A 17,374-nucleotide genomic window follows, 5' to 3' on the forward strand; every position below is an offset into this window, starting at 1 on the left:
CATGCAGAGAAAACATATTAATATGATCTGATACACTTATGTCATACTCAACTGTGATTACCAATATGATTACATCAAACAGCCAATTGTGTAAAGATTTAAATTAATGACAGGAGAATGATGCTGACAACAGGTAACTTACCTCACACGTACAGACATCACACGGGTCACCATTGGGGCTAAAGCTCTCTCCATCAGTGTACGACAAACCATTGTATCGACACGCTGAAATACGACAAACCATTGTACCGACATGCTCAAATATGACAAAACATTGTACCGACACGCTGAAATACGACAAACCATTGTACCGACACGCTGAAATACGACAAACCATTGTACCGACACGCTGAAATACGACAAACCATTGTACCGACATGCTCAAATACGACAAACCATTGTACCGACACGCTGAAATACGACAAACCATTGTACCGACACGCTGAAATACACAACATTTGTCTATTACTGTTATCGATGACATAGAAAGACGTATAACTTTGGTATTCTGTGGATCTTGTAGAATTCTCATAGTCATCAATAAAATATCCAGTCAGAATGGTCGACTACTTACAGGGACAAACAGGACAACACTGGCCTGGGACGTTTACAGGATTGTTACACGTATTGAAACACTGCATCTCCATACAGGTGATGAGTCCGGCGGAACAGGAGCAGGTCACACACGGATTAGTCACCATCTTCCACTGTTGTCCATCTTGATACCGCTCACCTTTGTGTTCACATCCTACAACATGTACAGTTTAAACTGTTATACAGTGTAAAATAACATTTCAGTTTTTTGTATACTTCGGCTCAATACCAGGACAACAATCACACATGCCATGATTAACACCCCTCTCAAGGTCAACAAATACACACCTTACCATAAACATACCCCTCTCAAGGTCAATAAACACACACCTTACCATATACATATATACCCCTCAAGGTCAACAAACCCACACCTAACCATATACATACATACCCCTCTCAAGGTCAACAAACCCACACCTTACCATATACAGTAAAACTCGGATAAGTCGAAGTCGACGGGACCAAGCAAAATATTCGACTTATCCGATGGTTCGACTTATCCGTGTTTGTATACGGAGACAAAATACCCGACTATCATCGGTTGTATGCAGAACAAGTGCTTGCATGATAACAAAGTCGAAAATAAGCAATAAATAATAACAAAGAAATTGATTAATTGTACATGATAACAATTATTCCTTTATCTAATAAACAATATTGTGCACAGTTACAGATAAAAACAAACTTCATGCGTAAAATAGTCTTTGACATAGACACGATTTACACACGGGAGTCGTAAATGGCAGCTTAATATTCCATGAAACGTTACATACATTATAAGAATATAAATGTACATGTATATATTGTACTCATATTATTTATCTTAAAATCCGTTTATATTGTTCTCCAATTTAACAATATTAAACAATAAACAGTCCGGGAAAATTGATCGACCGTACGCGTGCTGATTTTGTATCAAAGGTGAAGGCCACGGTCAGTGTTTATCGGCTACATAATCATGCATTGCCACAATCTTTTGAACAGAGTAAAAACATCCCGCATATCATTGTTACTATTTCATCGTCGTATTCAGAATTTAGGCATATATAAATAAATCAATGACAGACAGGTATTTTTTCTTTGCATTTTTCGATGGAAGATATGTAATTTATCGTTTACTTTTTCCTTATTTTTTTCGGCGGCCGTGTGCATCAAAACAGTAAACAGGAGACATATTGGTTTGTAGACTAAAACGTGCACATTTTATTCATAGTTATGTATACCTGAATGTTTTACTTCACCTGAGCACCTGTATAAACAATGGGATGATGCGTAACCGACAGCCGGAAACTAACAATAGGCTCTGGTAACACCGTTACGGCTGATCGGTCACACTCGGTCAATCAGGCGAGGCCAGCAAATTTTACCTGAGACAGCATGACGCCTCGATGTTCGACACAAAAATGGAAATTTTGGTATAGTTTAGAAAGGAGGGACCACAAAATATATTCGACACAACCGCAGTATTCGATTCAACAGTGTTCGAGTCATCCGTGCTTAATTTACTAAGATAAAGAAGGGAAAAAATCGGGACCGAACGAAACGTTCGACTCATCCGATGTATTCGATTCAACCGTGTTCGACACAAGTGAGTTTTACTGTACATACATATACCCCTCTCAAGGTCAACAAACCCACACCTTACCATATACATACATACCCCTCTCAAGGTCAACAAAGACACACCTTACCATATACAGTCAAACCTGTCTATAGCGACCGCCCAAGGGGAGGCAGAAAAACGGTCACTATAAGGGGTATGTATATGGTAAGGTGTGTCTTTGTTGACCTTGAGAGGGGTATGTATGTACAGTCAAACCTGCTCTAACGACCCCCTGTCTATAACGACTGCCTGTCTATAACGACAGGTTTTAAGATTCCCCGTGAGATTTTACTATATAACGACCCTCTGTATAGCGACTACCTGTCTAATGTGGCTAACGACCGATGATTTCGGAACGGCGGTCGCTAATTTGTTTTCTGTAGCGACCAATTTCTGTCAGCCATCTTCTGCTCTTGGCAGTCATCCCTCATAAAATCCCCGGACCCTCTCATGGTCAACAAACACAAACTACATTATTCACCTCTCAAGGTCATTGAACACACATTACCATTCAACTCTTGAATTTGAATATAAATCAAACAAATGCTAGTCAAAAATTCTATTTCCCTATATAACTATAGTAAAGTTTACCCCCTCCCCATGGGCAAATGTGACACCCAAGAAATTCACAATTTTTGGTAAAGCACTTTAAGACCCTTCCATCTATTATGAGTACTTGATTCTACTTTGTCTCAGGTGACCTAATTATATACCACTCTCACAAGATCGCTGAAACCATTGGTAGCAGAAACTGACAATACTTTCCTGAAAAGAAGGAATACATTTGATGTAGTCGCTTACAAAATATCACACACTGATTCAGGATGTGAGGCCCGAGAAGTGCTACAGGCCCAAAACCAGGTTTCTGGGCCTCTCAGGTATTGAAAAGTTGTATAAAGATCTTAACATATTTGATGCTGTGATCTTGAATGTAGGTGAAGGTCATTTATATGACCAAACTGGGTAGTCCTTTACCTCAGAGTGCTACAATATCGGGTCTCTGGACCTCTTGGTTATTGAGAAGCACATGTTAAAGAAAATAGGTAGGATGGATGGATGGATGTTAGATGTTGCACCATGTCATAAGCTCACTTGCCTCTCTTGTAGGTGAGCTAACAATAAGGAACAGTGCTAACTTTCAGGTGAACTGTATTAGAGTGATGTTAACGCCAAACGATTTTCCTGATGAGAGACAAACGTAAAATGTTGGTCACAATGATCTATTATTTCTGGTGCACAGCACATTGTAATTTTCCATTTTGTCTACAAACAAATAGTTTAGATCCAACAAAATATAAAGACAAATCCATTGACAGATGGACACATTAGATTGTAAGGGATTGTGTGAGATAGAGGGTGGTGTGACATCAGATTTGATAAATAGATGTCTGTCCCTGAAGTTATGTGACAAGAGTATGGCAGAGGACGCCATGTGACAAGAAATAGCCTTATAGACATTATAATCAGTAAGAGACAATTATGTGATAGCATGGGAAATAGCGGGGATTTTATTACAAAGAGAGACAATTATGTGAAAGCTTGGGAAATAGCAGGGAATTATGTGATAAAGGAACAGAAATATTTGATAGCATGGGAAATAGCGGGGATTTTATTACAATGTAAGAGAATTATGTGATATAGGAACAGAAATATTTGACAGCATGGGAAACAGTGGTAACTAAATTACACAGTGAAGACTATAGAACTGCATGTGTTACTAAGAGATGACAGAAATCAGAACTTGTGCCTTAGTTAGGACAGACGGATCATGATAGGTCTAATGTAGACCTAGGCTACGGTTACCTGCTAGTTCGGGGACAAGATGTATGAATTCCGTGATAACAGGTGACACCTTAGGTTCACCTTCAACCTTTGCAGTCAAGGTTATTCGTTCCAGCAAAAACGGATCAGCACCTATTTTGTTTGTAAAAAGCATGCAACATAACAACAGAACTTTACTATTACAGTAACTAGCCGGATACACAGACGCACAAGGGATATTATAATAGGCTATTACAGTAACTAGCCGGCTACAGACAGACAAGGGATATTATAATAGACTATTACAGTAACTAGCCGGCTACACAGACAGACAAGGGATATTATAATAGACTATTACAGTAACTAGCCGGCTACACAGACAGACAAGGGATATTATAATAGACTATTACAGTAACTAGCCGGCTACAGACAGACAAGGGATATTATAATAGACTATTACAGTAACCAGTTGGCTACACAGACAGACAAGGGATATTATAATAGACTATTACAGTAACTAGCCAGCTACCCAGATTCACAAGGGATATTATAATAGACTATTACAGTAACTAGTCGGCTACACAGACAGACAAGGGATATTATAATAGACTATTACAGTAACTAGTCGGCTACACAGACGCACAAGGGATATTATAATAGACTATTACAGTAACTAGTTCACTACAGAGACAGACAAGGGATATTATAATAGACTATTACAGTAACTAGTCGGCTACCCAGACAGACAAGGGATATTATAATAGACTATTACAGTAACTAGTCGGCTACCCAGACAGACAAGGGATATTATAATAGACTATTACAGTAACTAGCTGGCTACACAGACAGACAAGGGATATTATAATAGACTATTACAGTAACTAGCTGGCTACACAGACAGACAAGGGATATTATAATAGACTATTACAGTAACTAGCCAGCTACACAGACAGACAAGGGATATTATAATAGACTATTACAGTAACTAGTCGGCTACACAGATGCACAAGGGATATTATAATAGACTATTACAGTAACTAGTTCACTACAGAGACAGACAAGGGATATTATAACAGACTATTACAGTAACTAGCCGGCTACCCAAACAGACAAAGGATATTATAATAGACTATTACAGTAACTAGCCGGCTACCCAGATGCACAAGGGATATTATAATAGACTATTACAGTTACTAGCCGGCTACCCAGACAGACAAGGGATACTATAATAGACTATTACAGTAACTAGCCGGCTACAGACAGACAAGGGATATTATAATAGACTATTACAGTAACTAGCCAGCTACACAGACAGACAAGGGATATTATAATAGACTATTACAGTAACTAGCCAGCTACAGACAGACAAGGGATATTATAATAGACTATTACAGTAACTAGCTGGCTACCCAGACATACAAGGGATATTATAATAGACTATTACAGTAACTAGCTGGCTACACAGACATACAAGGGATATTATAATAGACTATTACAGTGACTAGTTGGCTACACAGACATACAAGGGATATTATAATAGACTATTACAGTAACTAGTCGGCTACCCAGACAGACAAGGGATATTATAATAGACTATTACAGTAACTAGCTGGCTACACAGACAGACAAGGGATATTATAATAGACTATTACAGTAACTAGTCGGCTACACAGACAGACAAGGGATATTATAATAGACTATTACAGTAACTAGCCAGCTACACAGACAGACAAGGGATATTATAATAGACTATTACAGTAACTAGCTGGCTACACAGACATACAAGGGATATTATAATAGACTATTACAGTGACTAGTTGGCTACACAGACAGACAAGGGATATTATAATAGACTATTACAGTAGCTAGCTGGCTACACAGACATACAAGGGATATTATAATAGACTATTACAGTAACTAGCTGGCTACAGAGACAGACAAGGGATATTATAATAGACTATTACAGTAACTAGCCGGCTACACAGACAGACAAGGGATATTATAATAGACTATTACAGTAACTAGCCGGCTACACAGACAGACAAGGGATATTATAATAGACTATTACAGTAACTAATCGGCTACACAGACAGACAAGGGATATTATAATAGACTATTACAGTAACTAGCCGGCTACAGACAGACAAGGGATATTATAATAGACTATTACAGTAACTAGCCGGCTACAGACATACAAGGGATATTATAATAGACTATTACAGTAACTAGCGGCTACACAGACATACAAGGGATATTATAATAGACTATTACAGTAACTAGCTGGCTACACAGACAGACAAGGGATATTATAATAGACTATTACAGTAACTAGCTGGCTACCCAGACAGACAAGGGATATTATAATAGGCTATTACAGTAACTAGCCAGCTACACAGACAGACAAGGGATATTATAATAGACTATTACAGTAACTAGCAGGCTACAGACAGACAAGGGATATTATAATAGACTATTACAGTAACTAGCCGGCTACACAGACATACAAGGGATATTATAATAGACTATTACAGTAACTAGCCGGCTACAGACAGACAAGGGATATTATAATAGACTATTACACTAACTAGCTGGCTACCCAGACAGACAAGGGATATTATAATAGACTATTACAGTAACTAGTCGGCTACAGACAGACAAGGGATATTATAATAGACTATTACAGTAACTAGCCGGCTACCCAGACATACAAGGGATATTATAATAGACTATTACAGTAACTAGCCAGCTACCCAGACAGACAAGGGATATTATAATAGACTATTACAGTAACTAGCTGGCTACACAGACAGACAAGGGATATTATAATAGACTATTACAGTAACTAGCCGGCTACACAGACAGACAATGGATATTATAATAGACTATTACAGTAACTAGCCAGGCTACACAGACATACAAGGGATATTATAATAGACTATTACAGTAACTAGCCGGCTCACAGACATACAAGGGATATTATAATAGACTATTACAGTAACCAGTTGGCTACACAGACAGACAAAGGATATTATAATAGACTATTACAGTAACTAGTCGGCTACACAGACGCACAAGGGATATCATAATAGGCTATTACAGTAACTAGTTCGCTACAGAGACAGACAAGGGATATTATAACAGACTATTACAGTAACTAGCCGGCTACCCAAACAGACAAAGGATATTATAATAGACTATTACAGTAACTAGCCGGCTACCCAGACAGACAAGGGATACTATAATAGACTATTACAGTAACTAGCCGGCTACCCAGATGCACAAGGGATATTATAATAGACTATTACAATTACTAGCCGGCTACACAGACATACAAGGGATATTATAATAGACTATTACAGTAACTAGCTGGCTACACAGACAGACAAGGGATATTATAATAGACTATTACAGTAACTAGCCGGCTACCCAGACAGACAAGGGATACTATAATAGACTATTACAGTAACCAGTTGGCTACACAGACAGACAAGGGATATTATAATAGACTATTACAGTAACTAGCTGGCTACCCAGACAGACAAGGGATATTATAATAGACTATTACAGTAACTAGCTGGCTACACAGTCAGACAAGGGATATTATAATAGACTATTACAGTAACTAGCCGGCTACACAGTCAGACAAGGGATATTATAATAGACTATTACAGTAACTAGCCGGCTACAGACAGACAAGGGATATTATAATAGACTATTACAGTAACTAGCTGGCTACAGACAGACAAGGGATATTATAATAGACTATTACAGTAACTAGTCGGCTACAGACAGACAAGGGATATTATAATAGACTATTACAGTAACTAGTTGGCTACACAGACAGACAAGGGATATTATAATAGACTATTACAGTAACTAGCCAGCTACATAGAAACCTAACTTACCAGATTGTTTCTTACCCCCAAGAATGTGAAGGTTGGGGAGTAAACACCTTTTTTGTGGGTAAGAGACATTGGGAGGGAAATTGTTTGATACAGGACACAGAAACTTAACCTTGGCAAACATACCAAATAAGAATAACTGATGTAGAGTTTCCCCATCTTATATCCAGGTCACAATATCGTGTTATCATTAACTTTTTTATTTTGAAAATAAAAGACATTACATAATATACAGGTAGAAGTTCATTCAGTATTTAACTGTCATGCCGTACGAGGTCAACTTTATACATAAGGTGGTACCTACCACTGCAGACCTCACAGCACTGACCAGGGACCTTCATGGTCTGGGTACATCGTAGATCTGGGCAGGTTCTCTCCTGGCACGTCACTGTTCCCTCCTGTGGACAGACAGACCCATTAAATAACATACAGTGTACCCTCGCTCTATTGCCACCCGCATCTACCGCCACCCTCGCATACTGCCACCTAAAGCTCTGGAACAGATTTCTCTCCTGTATAATTCCCTCCTTAAGTTCACCACCCTCGCATACTGCCATCCGCCACATTTGTTAAAATACAAACGTCCCGAATCGCTATGTTTTTCCCTCGACAATATCACCATTTTATTCTGTTTTTGGTGATCAACTGGAACTCTAGTGTTCTATTTAAAGACATAGGATATTTCCTATTTTCACTTGCAAATTGTACAGGTGACATAGCTTTACACTTTGATGATTTTCTAACGCTGAGGTAGATCGATATTCGGATGTTATTATTAAGTCACATCCACCGACACTTATGGTTTAGCTTAGAATAAAAGCAGGACTGATTTCTACTCACTTTGTGTTCCTATTGTGTATGATATGAACGAAGCCACTGCCGAATACTTTCGCATAAAGTTTGACAGATAATAACGGATGGCATGCGGCAAAAGCAGATTAATGACTATTTGAAGAAATTTGTGACTTATTTAAAAATATAAAGCCTATAGTATAATTGACCAATGAATCTACATTATGTACATGTATATTGTAAATCATGTAATGTTGTTACGGGGAGATTATCTGTTAAACGTTGCTAATGTGATCTCTTATACCATTTCATGGTTGTAATTTTCACGATATGATACTATCGCCACCCTCGATCGTTATACCGCCATAACTGCCGTGGACGAAATATGGTGATATAACGAGGGGAGACTGAAGTGATTAATCACTAAATCAAGGACATTTTCTTAATGCTGACATCGGCACTGCCCTGCATCCTGATTAACACTACACCTCTGTGCTTACGGGGCACAAGAAGGGGTATCTATTTCATTGCAAAGTAAATGGGACATTGGATAGGGTGGACACTGGGCAGTAAATGGGACATTGGACAGGGTGGACACTGGGCAGTAAATGGGACATTGGACAGGATGGACACTGGGCAGTAAATGGGACATTGGACAGGATGGACACTGGGCAGTAAATGGGACATTGGACAGGATGGACACTGGGCGGTAAATGGGACATTGGACAGGATGGATGGGGTAAAAGTACGGAGGAGAGTTACATCACAGGGACCTACAATTATCAGACTTGAAGGTCATAGTGTTGGGGTTTTAATCTTCAAACATTTGGATGGAGGAAGAAGAATTATGAGGTGAACTTACATCACAGCGACATTTTCTACAGTTATCAGGCTGGAAGGACATGGTGTTGGGGTAGAGTTTTCCCTCAAATTGGCAGTCATCACAGACCGGACAGCACGTGTCATGACGAGGGTGTTCACATCGTATATCACACACTTGGTCCTGACATGTCACACGGCTCGAACGACACATACATGTACGACAGCCGTCCTCCGGGTGTTTGAATGCTGTACCATCCTCATATCGCTCACCAAGGAACGTACACACTACAATAAGGTGAAAAAAGAAATTTTGAACAGAAATATCACTGCCACATGAGTTATATTCATCAGTAAGAAGTTTTTCTGAGTTCATAGATACAGTGACATCTCACGTTTCAGCCATTCCTCTTCGGGTTCTATATTAACTTAAACTGATTGGGCCATTCTTTCTCAGATTTCTAACAGTCAAAAGAAAATATTACCAGTGTAAGTAAATTTAAACTTTTTGGGTCAACAATTTAAAATCAATGGTCCCGATTGATCTTGCTATAGACCTATAAACCAATACCCATGTTACTACCATGGCACATGTCACAGATTACCACAGTTAGAGATAGTAACTTAAGACCACTGGGGTATTAACTATTTACTGAAACCAGGCCTTTTGTCATTTTACAGAGACAGTAGGTGAGAGTAAAGGGGGATAACTCACAGTGGGCCGGTGGCTGGATGTCCCTACAGACGGGGCAGCACTCTCCCTGGACCTGTACTGGGTTGGTACATGTCAGCGGTGGACATATTAGGTCCTGACAGTTCACATTCCCGTTCTGTAAAAGTACAAAGCTGTTAATCATTACCTGCTCCAACTTACCTGTATAGATTTGTGTGAGAATATCCAATCAATGACTGACGTTTATAATGACAAAAATGTATCAAACTTTTAACATAACAGAAAAAAACATCACAATGAAACAAACAATTACATTAGGCACAAAGTTTAAAGGAAATGTTTTACAAACAATAACTAAATATCTCTCCATAAATTATGAAGTTATTCCAGAGGAATAAGAAAAGTTTGCATCATCAAAAAATATCTCGAGAACTGGATGCTAGCAATAAACTACAACATACTCTACACACTGAATAAGCTACAGGTATCATCTATTATACAGAGTCAGGGCCAGCTATACACTGAATACACTACTGGTATCATCTGTTATACAGAGTCAGGGCCAGCTATACACTGAATAAGCTACAGGTATCATCTGTTATACAGAGTCAGGGCCAGCTATACACTGAATACACTCCAGGTATCATCTGTTATACAGAGTCAGGGCCAGCTATACACTGAATAAGCTACAGGTATCATCTATTATACAGAGTCAGGGCCAGCTATACACTGAATACACTACTGGTATCATCTGTTATACAGAGTCAGGGCCAGCTATACACTGAATACACTACTGGTATCATCTGTTATACAGAGTCAGGGCGAGCTATACACTGAATACACTACTGGTATCATCTGTTATACAGAGTCAGGGCCAGCTATACACTGAATACATAACTGGTATCATCTGTTATACAGAGTCAGGGCCAGCTATACACTGAATACACTACTGGTATCATCTATTATACAGAGTCAGGGCCAGCTATACACTGAATACACTACTGGTATCATCTATTATACAGAGTCAGGGCCAGCTATACATTGAATATGCTACTGGTATCATCTGTTATACAGAGTCAGGGCCATAATGCATGTAGTTCACAACAACAACGGACAAAAGACAGACAGAAGGATGCACAACACAACAGCCAAAAGGATTTGTTCTATGAAGGACACAGAGGAAATGTTTAGTGTAAACATACTTATCTCAGAATGTTCAGCAACAGTGCTTACAATGATCATCTCAGTAACATCTACACACAAGAGGCCAAAAGGGCCTGCATCACTCACCTGGATGTTTCAGTAATTATGGCAAAATACTCTATTCTAAGTTATATTTCAAATATTTTCCTACTTTTGAACTGTCGCTCCCAACAATGGTTCAAGCTACAGGTTGACAAAATCCTGTCACTCTTGAAAAAGAAAAAGTATTGTTTTTTTTTTTTTTTGCTATATTTTGATATATATTTGGCCCCTTTCTCCCAGCCCAAGTGTGTCGCAGCCATCATTGATACAACATTACCAAATAATTCTCCAGACCAAATTTCATTAAAATCCATTTAGTTGTTCAGGACTAGGAGCAATTTAAAAAGATTTACGTCAATTTCCCACCATTTTTGTACTTGTGAATGTTCTTGTCTCTTTACGGCCACATACCAAGTTTCATAAAAGTTGGTTGATATAAACTCCAGTTATCCAGTTCACAAGGTCCAACAACATTACACTAAGGGCAATAACTCTGTAAGTTACTGTTGAATAAATCCTATTTTAAGTCATCCGAAATCTTCATTAAACTTTGTTGATATTTACTCCAGTTATCCTGTTCACAAGGTCCAGTAATGATCACATAAAGGGCAATAACTCTGTAAGTTACTGTTGAATAAATCCCATTTTCGAACTCGTCGGAGATCTTGTTGATATATGGCTGCAACCAAAGTTTCATCAAGTTTGGATAAAACACACTTCAGTCATCATCTTCACAAGGTAAATGTTGACAGATGGAGGCGGTGGACACCACAGTATAGCATAAGCTCACCTTGGACCTTTGGACCAGGTGAGCTAATAATCTACCTTGTAAACATAGGAGTTACGGATATTAAGTTTTTAGTTTTATTTGTATCCTTGAATCAAAGTTCAGTAAAACAGTCCATTGACTTAAGGAGATTGTCTTTGAAATATTCCTAACTTAAGTTCCGCATTTTCCTGTAACACTGTTATAGAACAACTTTTGTAAGTATGTTAACAACACAACACAACAAACAACACATCCACAACACATACTACCACTTGAGTAGCAGTCTGAAATACAACAGTAGCTTGTTAGATACCCAGCTGTTTGGAACATCATATCAATACCTTTTTTTTTAAGGCCAACCTAATTCACTTTTATTTTTTATTCAACATTTTTTTATAAAGAGTTATTGCCCTTTGCTTTTTTGGGCTTATTGACAGTGTCTGTATCACTTTTCATAATTTTCAGCCGATCTCTTTTTGTAGGCTTTATTGGAATGACATATGTAGGTATACTTTCCTCAGCGGTATTTTGATATGAAGATTCTTGTGTTCCATACTTCCATATTTTTCATATATTTTAAATATGTTATAAATTGATCTGATGTATAGCTTTTTATATCATCTTTTATCAGATCTAAAATATTTCTTTTCTTTCTTGTTTAAAACCTTGCATTATGATAGTTTCAATTCAGTACATATGAAGTATTAGACAAAGATTCCAAACAGCTAAGCTTAGGATGGTTTAAATAGTTCTCTACTTTATCAGCACAGCCAAAATTCACCGAGAGTCGTCTCCCTTCCTCATAATTAAGGTTATCACATGACCTTCACCGGGCATCACTTATGTGAAATATAATTAAACTGTTAAAAGTGGTGACATCTAATGATTTTTCTGCTTTGACTATTGCTAGCAACAGATTATAAGGAGGGGAGACAACTGTGTCAGATGCGGTAGGAAGGAGAGACATCTATGTCAGGAAGGTGACAGTAGCCATGGTACTGATAATCCTACCCAAACTGGGTTGTTAAAGTCCCACGAGTCTATCACAGGCACACATGATGGGGTGGGCTAAAATAAAACCACATTAATCTAAGTTCTCAGTCACCATGTAAATATTGGGGGAGTTCTTTACTAAAACAAAAGATCCCAGAGGTCGATCTTTGCGCTTTTGTTTGTTTTTGTTTAACGTCCTATTAACAGCCAGGGTCATTTAAGGACGTGCCAGGTTTTGGAGGTGGAGGAAAGCCGGAGTACCCGGAGAAAAACCACCGGCCTATGGTCAGTACCTGGCAACTGCCCCACGTAGGTTTCGAACTCGCAACCCAGAGGTAGAGGGCTAGTGATAAAGTGTCGGGACACCTTAATCACTCGGCCACCGCGGCCCCCCGATCTTGGCGCCCACCATTGAATGATCTGTATCAGTCAGATGAAAGACTAATCATTTCCCATCTTTTCCCTTCTTTCACTCTTCCTTCAAAACATTTAATAACTTTATAGAACATTATATAGCGGGAGCAACCTGCAATTGTTATAATCCAAGATGGCCATACTCTTTGTAATCAATTTAGTTTTTTCAATCAGACTTGCATGCACAACTGGAGACCAAGGGCAACATCTACATTCAAATTTGAGTAATACCGATAATATCCATTTAGTACATGTACTTGAATTTGAGAACTACTTATAACAGTAATAAATTTCAATTGTCAAAACACAAAATGGCCACCTGTTGTTTTCGGTCCCAATATGCAAATTACACACCTAAGGACCAAAGGAAACTTACATATGAGAAAAATCCCTTTAGTACTTTCTGAAAAATAGCGAAAACTAACTTCAATTGTCAAAACCCAAGATGGCCTCCTGTCGGACATTCTGTTTTCCGATCGGTCCTAAAATGCAATTTGCATAACTAGGGACCAAGGGCAACTTACTGAGAAAGATCCTTTCAGCAATTTCTAAGAAATCTCGATAACAAGAATTGTTCACGGAGGGATGGATAGGTGGATGGACAGACATGGTCGGACGACAGACCATGGACGTAGGGCAATTTGAATAGCCCACCATCTGATGATCTGATGATGGTAGGCTAATAAAACCACTTTAATCTAAGTTCGTGGTCATCATGTAAATATTAGCAGAGTTCTTTCACCGAGTCTGACCATCCTAATAAGCTGTGAATCAATTTGTACAGCTTATTGACAATGGAACTTCAATGATATCATACACCTGACAAAATCTGTTTTTAAAATCCTGCATAAAACCCTTATTAAAATGTACACATTTTGATATTTGATAGAATTATACTGATACATAGAGAACAAGGGATCTTGGCGCCCACCATTGAATGACTTTTATTGGTTCTATGTCAGACTGGTTTTGTCTCTACTTTCCCATCTCTCTATTTTTCCTCTTAATAGTCTAATAACATGGACAATTGGAACCTACATGTGAAGTTTGAGAAACATCCCTCCAGCACTTTTCAAGATTTACAAATAAAACCCGGCCTGCTACACTACTCCCTCGAGCTCCTTCAAACGTGTTCGCCCCGAACACACCAACCCAGGTTCTCTCTCCAAGGAAGCCCCTTGCTTTCACTTGGAGTGGTCTGCGGCACCAATGTAAAATTTCAAGGAGTAGTAGTGTGCAGCCAGCCGGGATCAAACCTACGACCCTCGGCTTACTGGTCCGCCGCTCTACCAACTGAGCTAAAGGGAAATTCCTCCTAGCCGGAAGCTAGAAGGCGACCATACAACTATGTACAGTATTTACAATTAAAACCCGGCCTGCTACAGTAATAACAAACTTCAATTCTCAAAATAGCAGATGGCTGTTTTATGGCCATTTTGTTTTTATTATCAAAAATCTAAATTCAATTGGCACAACTAGGGACCAAGAGCTGCATATGAAGATTGAGGAATATCCTTCCAGTACTTTTAACAAAATAGTGATAAGAAACTTTAATTCTCAAAATCCAAGATGGCTGCATATTGGCCATTTTGTTTTTCTGATCAAAAAACTAAATTTGATAGGCACAACTAAGGACCAAGGGGAACCTGCACATGAAGATTGAGGAATATCCCTCAAGTATTTTCCAAGAAATAGCGATAACAAGGCAAGTTAACGGACAGGCGGATGACAGACAGAAGACAGACGGACGGCTGACAGACCACTGACGCAGGGCAATTTAAATAGCCCAACATCTGATGATGGTGGGCGAAAAACTATACATAGATATTGTCATACAGAATACCTACCACACACACGCACTGTTTACAGTCGCTGGATAAGAAGTTCTGTCCATTGGTACGGATGCTGCCGTCATAATAACAGTCAGTGCAGGATGGACAACACTGAGTGACATCTGAGGGGTGGGTACAGGAATCCACACACTGGACGGACAGACATTCCACCGTACCCTCCTGGGGACACAAAGTTTATACTTTATAAACAGGATTATTATACATTGAAAAAGTAACATTCCAACATCTCCTTCTGAAAACATCAATACACAAGTGTTTAATTCATTCAACATCTGATAACCCAATAAACCACATAAGGATGTGACCTTAGTTAGTGTTTACGATATTAATGTGTAAAAATGATTGTCTGTTCTCAGGGAATAGACTCAGGTTGAATAAATGAATAAAAAAACACCTCACAGTAATCTATCTTCACTGAAATTATCGAAATTAACGAGATATTGACAATAGTTTTCAGCCAAATGAAAATCAAAGCTATTTAATTATGAACCGATGATATCCCAGAAGCCAAAGCACTGACCTAGAATTGCTAATCTAGACATGTATAAACTCAGAGGTGACACTGTCTGTAATTTACACTTGTGTTCCTTGTGTTCCTTAATTGTGCTTGTCGTGAAACAATGGATAGACATTTTCACTTGACTTATCATCCTTCATAACAAATAAAAATACATACAATACAGTGATTGCTCATGTCTCCTTTTTACTCACACCAAGGTGTTCCTTAATTGTGATTTCCCCTTTACTCACACCAAGGTGTTCCTTAATTGTGATTTCCCCTTTACTCACACCAAGGTGTTCCTTAATTGTGATTTCCCCTTTACTCACACCAAGGTGTTCCTTAATTGTGATTTCCCCTTTACTCACACCAAGGTGTTCCTTAATTGTGATTTCCCCTTTACTCATACCAAGGTGTTCCTTAATTGTGATTTCCCCTTTACTCACACCAAGGTGTTCCTTAATTGTGATTTCCCCTTTACTCACACCAAGGTGTTCCTTAATTGTGATTTCCCCTTTACTCATACCAAGGTGATCCTTAATTGTGATTTCCCCTTTACTCATACCAAGGTGTTCCTTAATTGTGATTTCTCCTTTACTCACACCAAGGTGTTCCTTAATTGTGATTTCCCCTTTACTCATACCAAGGTGATCCTTAATTGTGATTTCCCCTTTACTCATACCAAGGTGATCCTTAATTGTGATTTCCCCTTTACTCACACCAAGGTGTTCCTTAATTGTGATTTCCCCTTTACTCACACCAAGGTGTTCCTTAATTGTGATTTCCCCTTTACTCATACCAAGGTGATCCTTAATTGTGATTTCCCTTAACTCACACCAAGGTGTTCCTTAATTGTGATTTCCTCTTTACTCACACCAAGGTGTTCCTTAATTGTGATTTCCCTTAACTCACACCAAGGTGTTCCTTAATTGTGATTTCCCCTTTACTCACACCAAGGTGTTCCTTAATTGTGATTTCCCCTTTACTCACACCAAGGTGATCCTTAATTGTGATTTCCCCTTTACTCACACCAAGGTGTTCCTTAATTGTGATTTCCCCTTAACTCACACCAAGGTGTTCCTTAATTGTGATTTCCCCTTTACTCACACCAAGGTGTTCCTTAATTGTGATTTCCCCTTTACTCACACCAAGGTGTTCCTTAATTGTGATTTCCCCTTTACTCACACCAAGGTGTTCCTTAATTGTGATTTCCCCTTAACTCACACCAAGGTGTTCCTTAATTGTGATTTCCCTTTTACTCACACCAAGGTGTTCCTTAATTGTGATTTCCCCTTTACTCACACCAAGGTGTTCCTTAATTATGATTTCCCCTTTACTCACACCAAGGTGTTCCTTAATTGTGATTTCCCCTTTACTCACACCAAGGTGTTCCTTAATTGTGATTTCCCCTTAACTCACACCAAGGTGTTCCTTAATTGTGATTTCCCCTTAAC

General features: G+C 38.7%; 1 protein-coding gene across 1 annotated transcript in view; it reads right to left on the reverse strand.

Moving 5' to 3' along the window:
- The window catches only part of LOC117328494, a gene marked incomplete in the record, with an annotated part of 86,662 nt that overhangs the window by 19,361 nt on the left and 49,927 nt on the right, over positions 1-17,374 (reverse strand). Inside the window, 7 exon segments of the mRNA XM_033886031.1 lie at positions 143-225; positions 575-748; positions 4,004-4,114; positions 8,168-8,261; positions 9,518-9,762; positions 10,190-10,304; positions 15,416-15,580. Coding sequence (XP_033741922.1) covers positions 143-225; positions 575-748; positions 4,004-4,114; positions 8,168-8,261; positions 9,518-9,762; positions 10,190-10,304; positions 15,416-15,580 — 987 coding nt within the window.

The sequence above is a fragment of the Pecten maximus genome, chromosome 5 (assembly GCF_902652985.1).
Source record: "Pecten maximus chromosome 5, xPecMax1.1, whole genome shotgun sequence".
Lineage (NCBI taxonomy): Eukaryota > Metazoa > Mollusca > Bivalvia > Pectinida > Pectinidae > Pecten > Pecten maximus.